We start from the raw sequence: 7,907 nt of genomic DNA, 5'->3' as shown, positions 1-7,907 counted from the left end.
CGGCCGGGGCTGGAGAGGCTCAGCGCAGCTCGATGCCGCGCTCCTCGCACACGGCCACCAGCTCAGGCTGCTTCTTGTTGTCCACGAAGAGCGCCTGCACGCGAGGGGAGGTGCGATGAGCATTAGGCGGGGGGAGGGGCGTGTGGCGAGGGGGGCGTCTCGCGCCTTCAAGCTCGGGGCGGCCCCCTCCTTGAGGGCGGCGGCCAGCGCCATGCAGCCCTCGTCGCCAATCTTGTTGTGGTCGAGAAAGAGCCTCTCGAGCCGCGGCGCTGCCCCGCTCGCGAAGACCTCCGCCAGCTGCGCCGCCTCCGCGTCGCCCCAGCCGAGGTTGTAGTAGACCAGCTTGGTCGCCTTGCCAAACTGCTCCTTGAAGGCGGCCTCGTACAGCCGCTTCACCAGCGGCTTGTCGTCCTTGCCGTTGGTGAAGCTCTTCGACTCCAGCTCCGCCGCGAAGGCAGACGGCAGCAGCGGAGGGCGCCGGCCGCCGTCCTGGGTGCAGTCGATGGCGAGGCTGTAGCAGTCGTACTCCGTGCCGGCGCGCATCTTGCCGAGGTCGAGCGAGAGGAAGCCAGCCTTTGTCAGGCCAGCCCAGCTCTGCTCCGTGAAGCACCAGCCGCGGTCAAAGTACTTGGCCACGTTGGTGCCCTCGGCCGGGTCCTCCGCCTTGTGGCCGTCCGGGAAGGAGGTCAGCCGCAGCACGCGTGTGTACTTGTGGGAGTAGAGCGTGCCGAGGCAGCCCAGTCCCTCCTTGAAGAGCGCGTTCTGCTCCTCGGTGCGCAGGACGCCGTTGGGGGGGTCGGGGTGCTGGTGCAGCGAGCCGAAGTCCCAGAAGACGCCGAGCCGCGGGATGAGGTCGGGACGGCTGAGCAGGGCCTTGAGCGCCCTCGCGACGCGGGCGAGGTTGGCTCCGCGCGGGTCGGGGTGGTCCTTGGTCAGCCACGGGTAGGAGAGCGCGGCGACGGGAAGCCAGCCCGCCTTGCCGGTCGCCTCGACAAGGTCGGCGAGGGAGAGGAAGGCCTCTTTGGGCAGCGCCTGGCGGTGGGCGAGGACGCCCCCCGCCTCGGCGTGGCTGATGATCCACTGCGCGTCGAGGAGGGCGACGGCGCCGCTCGCGAGGACCGGCTCGAGGTCGCCGCCGCCCTTCTTGCGCCACAGCTCCAGCTTCTCCTCGCTCACGCCGAGATCGGTGGCGGAGGGGAGGGCGGCGGCCGGCTGCGTCGGCGCGGCGGTGTCGGCGGGCGTCGGGGCGTCGAGTTCGACGGCGGGAGGGCCGGGCAGCTCCTCGGTCGGGGCCTCGACGCGGCTGGAGAAGCAGCCCATGTAGGGATCCCTGTGGAAGGCGATCGACTTTGACAAGGACACAGGTGGAAAAGAATTTTACACCGAAACTCCCTCACGACACTGGCCTTAAAATCCCTGTGTGGTGGCGGCGTGCCGTCCTCCCATCCCTCCCTTGCGTCTTTGTTTTCTTTCTTTACACTAGACGTTCTGTACTCTCCTATCCGGCAACCGGCGAGACGCTGCCGTGAGCCAGCCGCTCTTGCGGCAGCCGCCAGCGGAGGCCGAGCGCGTCGCGTATCGATCGAGCTCGCGATCCGGGCCGTGGAGCCCACGAGGAAGACTTCGTCTGCTGGGACGGAGTCCCGACGCTCGCTGCGTCCGCCGGAACTGGGGTCTGCACACCTTTCGTGGCCGCGACCCGCAGTGGTCTGTCCGGTTGCAGGCGAACCGAAGCCGCGCGAACCGAAGCCGCGGTCGCTTCCCTCTCCCTTTTTGTCCGCAAGCGCACGTCGTCAAGCACGGGCCGAAAGCACAGGCTTTGCGCTGGGCATCGCCACCACAGCAGCATGCGCAAACGCCGCACCATCCTCGTCGTCGGCGACTCCTTCTGCGACGTCAACGCCGGCCCACTGCCGCGCCTCCCAGAGTGGGGCCGCAACGTCGTCTCGCCAGAGCGGATCCTAGCCCAGCCAGGCGGAGCCGCGCTCAACGTCGCCTGCAACCTGCAGCGGCTCCGAGGCGACACCGCTCTCTACTCGGGCATCGGTGAGCCGCTTCCACGCAGTCCGACTTCACACGGACACCACCGACTCGACAGGCGGATCGACTCTCCTCCTCTCACACGGTTCATCTCTGGCCCAGGCCGCGATGCGTTTGGCGACTTGCTGCGCGTCCACCTCGACTCGCTGGGTGTTCGGCTGATCGAGGCGCGTTCGGGACTGTTGTAGACACCTGCCACCAAATGATGTGTGCTTCCCGGGCAGGCTTAACACTGGCCTGGGACGTAGCGGTGGATGCCGGCTAGACGCTTCGGCACTGCCCTGCTTCGACATTGCCCGGCTAGACGCTTCGACATTGCAACGCGCTCCTTCAGGCGGACTCGGACGAGGACGCGCCGACCGGCGTCTGCATGGTCCAGATTACCCGAGATTACCCGAGATTACGGCGTCTGCATAGTCCGAGGATCGGGTATCTCGGGTGATCTCGGGTGATCTCGGCTAATCTCGGGCACGCAGCACAGGTCCTCTCCGGCCCAGACGACCGCGCCTTCTGCTCCCACTTCGGCGTCTCGGACGCCTTTGACGCGTCCGCCCTCGTCGCCGACGGCGCCGCCTTGCTCCGGCGGTTGGGGCCTTGCCATGTCCACTGCGCGGGCTACTTCTCCTGCGCGGCGCTGCGGAAGACTCTCCCTCGGCTGCTGCTGGCGGCGCGAGAGGTTGGCGCCACGACAAGCCTCGACACTAACAACGACGCGAGCGGACAGTGGGGCGCCGTGGACGGCCTGTGCGATGCTCTCTTGCCGCCGCTAGACTTCTTCACGCCTCTGGCTGTGAACAGGCGCCGTCGACGGCTTGTGGGACGCACTCTTGCCTCTGCCGGATCTCCGCGAAGAGGTGTGAGCAGCGCCTCTTAATAATTAATTAGCTCTGAGATGCACACAGGTCCTCTTGCCGCTGCTCGACCTCTTCACACCGAACGAGCTCGAGGCGTGCGCCGTCGCGGGCGTGACTAATAATTAATTAACCCTACCTATTAGTGATTAATGAACGAGCTCGAGGCGTGCGCCGTCGCGGGCGTGCCGGCCGGCGACGTCGAGGCCGCCCTCGCCCGGCTGTCACGGCAGGTAAATTAGTGAACACTAATAATTAATTAGCTCTCGCCCGGCTGTCGCGGCAGGTAAATTAGTGAACACTAATAATTAATTAGCTCTCGCCCGGCTGTCGCGGCAGGTAAATTAGTGAACACTAATAATTAATCAGCTCTCGCCCGGCTGTCGCGGCAGGTAAATGAATGCATTTAGTTAATTAATGATTCGCTAATGACTGCTGAAAAATTAATTAGCTCTCGCCCGGCTGTCGCAGCAGGTAAAGCAAGACTGATTACTCTTTAATAAGCTCTCGCCTGGGTCGCGGCAGGTAAACACTAATTAGCTGTCGCGGCAGGTCGGCGGCAGCGTCGTCATCACGCGCGGGCGGGACGGGGCGAGATATACCCGAGATGTACCCGAGATATACCCGAGATACACCCGAGATAAACCCGAGATATACGCGAGATATACGCGAGATACACGCGAGATATACCCGAGATACGGGGCGCGACGGCCGGCGGTCGGTCGACCCGAGATCTATCCCGAGATGTACACGAGATCTATCCCGAGGTGTAGGCGCTTGTCGGCGGGCGGTCGGTGGAGACGAGAGCTGTCTCCGCTCCGCCGGTCGTCGCTCGCGACGCGGTGGGCGCTGGCGACGCCTTCAAGGCCCCGCCCGCGCCATGACTAGTCAATTAATGTTTACTTCATTATTCATGAACGAGTTGGACGCCTGGCCAGGCTGGCCTGCTCGCTTGCTTCGTCTCTGGAGCAGACCTGGCCGAGGCGGCGCAGTATGGCTGCCTCACCGGCGCTCTCTGCGTCACGACACGCGGCGCCTGCTGCACCCTCCCGCCGCTACACCTCGGCTGCATCTCGGCTGCATCTCGGCTGCATCTCGGCTGCATCTTGGCTGCATCTCGGCTAGCATCTCGGCTGCATCTCCCCTGTCCAGGCGCCTGCTCGGACCCTCCCGACGGGGCGCGTGTCGCCGCCTTCGCCGCGCAGCATGGGCTCTCCTCGGTCGCTTCCGCCCTCCCGGCTTGCGGCGGCTTGAGCTCTGCTGCAGACGGCGACGGGCAGCAGCAGGAAGAGGGGAGGAGCGAGCGGGAGGAGCGGGCCGCTGTGCCTGCTGATGACTGATTGTTCGTAGTCCATGGATGGTTGATAGTTGGTAGTAGGAGGGGTTCCTGTGGTGGACCTTTGCGCTGTTGTGGTTGGGAGGTACCTGGCCGTCTAGAGCAGAGGCAGCTGTCATGTTTGATGATGCTCGGTGAGTAGTTGCTGATTACCGTCAGGCACCTGGCCGTACCAGAGCATTCTTCAGGCCCAGGCCTACTACGAGGCAGAGCTGCCCGGCCTCTCCCATTAGTTAGTCAATCAATAACTTTAATCGACTAACCACGAATTCGAGGCGGAGCTGCCCGACCTCGCCTTTCTCGTGCTGATGACCTTCTCGTGGCCGCTCGTCGCAGGGCACGCGGCGCAGGTCCTCTCGGGTACTCTCGGCTAATCTCGGGTAATCTCGGCTGATCTCGGGTAATCTCGGGTGATCTCGAGCACGCGTCGCAGGTCCTCTCCTGCTTAGATAACTAATTGCTTGCTGGATTCATAATTAACGAAGTAATCCGCAGGTCCTCTCCGGCGCCGCAAAGGCCGCCCGCTTCTCCGCAAAATCATCGTTGTCTTATTTAGTAATGAGTGATCACTAATTATGGATGAGTCAGGCCGCCGGCTTCTCGCGGCGCGTCCTCGGCGCGTGTTGCGTCAACGCCGCCGTCGGCGTCGCCTTTCTGCTGCAGGACGCGGCGCCTCTGTTCACACCTCTGCTTCACCTCCTCTTCACACCTCCTCTTCACACCTCTGCTGCAGGACGCGGCGCCTCTGTCGCCCGGCGGCCGGCGAACCGCGATGACTATCCTCGCGGCCCTCGTCGCGCTGGCGCGGCTGCTGCGCTCTCGAGCTTCTCTCGGAGATCGCCCCGGAGATCGCGCGAGATCGCCCGAGATTAGGCGCAGCTGCTGCTCGAGCCGGCCTTGTTCGGCCTCGCCACGTGCTCTCCCCGCGGCAGCGCCACGCAGGCGAGGATCTCCCGAGATCGCCCGAGATCGCCCGAGATCGCCCGAGGTCACCGGAGATGAGGCAGTGCCACGCAGGCGATGATGGTGGGGAACGCGTCCGCCGGCGTCGTCGTCGTCGCGGCCAGCGCGCTCACGCGCCTCGCGGCGGGAGGCGCGGCGCCGTCTGGCGCGCAGCTCGGCATCGCTGCGCGCGCCTTCTTCGGCCTGCAGGTGGCGTCGAGCGCCGCGTCGTGCGCGCTCTACCTCGTGGCGCTGCGCCGCTCGCCGCGCCTCCTCGCCGCTGCCCGAGGAGCGGGGCGACGAGGAGCCGCCTCGAGCGCCTCTGCGATTGGCTCGCCGCTGCTGACGCCGGACGTGGCGCGCGGCGCGGGCGAGGCGCCGCCACGCTCGGGGTGGCGAGAGAGGGGCGCTGCGGTGCGCGCCGCGGCAGGCGCGGTCTGGCTGCCGGCGGCTTGCCAGGCGCTCTGCTTTGGCACCACGCTCGCCGCTTGGCCGAGCATCCCCGGCGCCGCGTGCGTCGAGGGCGGCCTCGCACGCTTGGGGCAGGGCTGGTGGTTCACGCTCGTGGTGCTCGTGTACAACGTCGTCGACTTCGCCGCCCGGCTGCACCTCCCCCTCCTGCAGCGGCTCGCCGCCCGCGCTCGCCCGCGCTCTTGCCTCGCTGCGTGCGCCGCCCGCACGCTGCTGGTGCCGCTCATCTACGCGTGCGTCCGCCCGCGCCTTGTCCGCGGCATGGGCGGCAACGTCGTCTTGCTGCTCGCCACGGCGCTGCTCGCGCTGAGCAACGGCGTCCTCGCCACCGCGTCGATGATGCAGGTCGCGCGACTCGCGCCGGAGGGGCTGAGGGAGGAGGGGGTCTACGTCGCCGTCGCGGGAGTCTACTTCGGACTCGCGGCGGGCGCGACCGTCAGCTGGGCGGTGGGGCGGGCGATGCAGCTGCCGCTCGCGTGTGGGTGAGTGTACGGCTGTGTAGTGGTAAAGCTGTAGCAGATTTGGGGGGGATTAGAGCATAGAGGTATGATGTAAGGTAAGGTAAGGTAAGGTAAACTTCTCCACACACACGGAGGTGTGCATAAACCAGACACCACTATGTTATATCATAGGATATAACATACTGAGATACCAGGCTCTTCCCTGGCCATATCAGCTATCAAGAAACCGTCTGACTTCTAGGAGGAGGAGCTCTGTATTCTGCTTTTTCGACATATCCCACAGATCACATCCGGGCCAATGGAATATCGGTCCAGACGCTCTGGGTTCTGGTTTTTCGAGGTGTGAACGATCTCCCGGAGGGGTCATTCCGCCGGAATGACCCCTCATTAACTAATCGGATTCCGAATGGGTCGAACGGGAGTACTAAGACAGCAGCATGTTCTGGGTGGGAGGAACCCTTGGTAACGTTCTGGTTTCTGGTTTCTGCGATATCGAGTGCGATGGAGCGCCCCTCGTTGCGTTCACCTCTCAACGGCGACGAGAAGCGGCTCACTACGGTGCCTCAGCGCACAGTGTCGCTCCTCTGTGAGACTGACGCAAAACAGGCCAGCGTTCAGTTGCTCAAGCGCCAGGCACTCGGCGTTTGGCACGCCGACGCCCTGTCCGACGTTGAGAATGCCATTGGCGACCTGCACACTTCTGGCCAACGACCTGGTCGAAGGACCCTCGCAGCCGTGACTACGACATGCAGCGCCTCGGACGGTCCAAGCGGCTCGACATGCACCTGACCGCGCTGCGCAGACGGCGCGCTCTGGCAGACAGAGCAGCGGCCGCCCAGGCGGTCGCTGCTCCGCCCCGTCCGAGTCCGTCCGCCCGCGCGTGCCGCTGCCGCCGCCGCCGCCGCCGCCGCCGCGGCGCTTCCCCGCGCCGCCACGCTTCCCTGCACCTGACCGCGCTCGGCAGACAGAGCAGCGGCCGCCCAGGCGGTCGCTGCTCCGCCCCGTCCGAATCCGTCCGCCCGCGTGTGCTGCTGCCGCCGCTGCCGCCGCTCCGGTGCCCGTGTGTCGTGAGAGTAATGCTTTGTGTATGGCAGGCACCCGTGTCGCATGTTATGTGTGTGGACTTGTCGCACTTGAGCCTCTATGATTAGTAACAAGTAAGTAGACCGTCTGCGCAGCGCTCTCGGAGAGGCGCTTTGTACTCGGGTTTGGATGGTAGCGGGGGGCCCCGCCGGAGGCTGGTTACTGATTTCTTGGCCTTCCTTGACTCCCCTCTCTGCAAACAGGACCATCACCTGCGCAGCTGCCTTGCCTAATTTTGATCTCCTCGTAGCGTACGAAGTGCGTCGCCCTCGTGCCTCGTTTCGGCTCATTCGATGCTGCAGGCCAGTCGAAGTTACACTGCGCCGCGACGCTGTCAAAGTCGTCCCCGCTCTCGTCGTCACTTCCATCCAGCTGCGTCCCCCCTAACCCTAACCCAGGGTTAGGGTTAGGGTTAGGGTTAGGGTTAGGGTTAGGGTTAGGGTTAGGGTTAGGGTTAGGGTTAGGGTTAGGGTTAGGGTTAGGGTTAGGGTTAGGGTTAGGGTTAGGGTTAGGGTTAGGGTTAGGGTTAGGGTTAGGGTTAGGGTTAGGGTTAGGGTTAGGGTTAGGGTTAGGGTTAGGGTTAGGGTTAGGGTTAGGGTTAGGGTTAGGGTTAGGGTTAGGGTTAGGGTTAGGGTTAGGGTTAGGGTTAGGGTTAGGGTTAGGGTTAGGGTTAGGGTTAGGGTTAGGGTTAGGGTTAGGGTTAGGGTTAGGGTTAGGGTAGAT

At 64.4% G+C, this 7,907-nt stretch overlaps 2 protein-coding genes across 2 annotated transcripts in view; one reads left to right on the top strand and one right to left on the bottom strand.

The window, feature by feature from the left end:
• EMIHUDRAFT_118597 (hypothetical protein) overlaps positions 1–1,320 on the bottom strand; it is a gene marked incomplete at both ends in the record, with an annotated part of 1,928 nt that extends 608 nt beyond the window's left edge. The window contains 2 exons of the mRNA XM_005769664.1: positions 59–94; positions 289–1,320. Coding sequence (XP_005769721.1) covers positions 59–94; positions 289–1,320 — 1,068 coding nt within the window. The remainder of the gene's footprint in view (positions 1–58; positions 95–288) is intronic.
• Positions 1,321–1,847: 527 nt separating this feature from the next.
• Positions 1,848–3,128, top strand: EMIHUDRAFT_244145 (hypothetical protein; the record flags this gene model as incomplete). The annotated part of the gene is made up of 6 exons (XM_005769663.1): positions 1,848–2,046; positions 2,143–2,190; positions 2,265–2,290; positions 2,375–2,413; positions 2,522–2,784; positions 3,098–3,128. The coding sequence occupies 6 exons, from the start codon at positions 1,848–1,850 to the stop codon at positions 3,126–3,128; spliced, it is 606 nt and encodes a 201-aa protein (XP_005769720.1).
• Positions 3,129–7,907: the final 4,779 nt, after the last annotated feature.

This window comes from Emiliania huxleyi (genome assembly GCF_000372725.1).
Source record: "Emiliania huxleyi CCMP1516 unplaced genomic scaffold EMIHUscaffold_411, whole genome shotgun sequence".
Classification (NCBI taxonomy): domain Eukaryota; phylum Haptophyta; order Isochrysidales; family Noelaerhabdaceae; genus Emiliania; species Emiliania huxleyi.
Note: the sequence above shows the minus strand (reverse complement) of the source record. Positions and strands in the feature narration are given on the sequence as shown.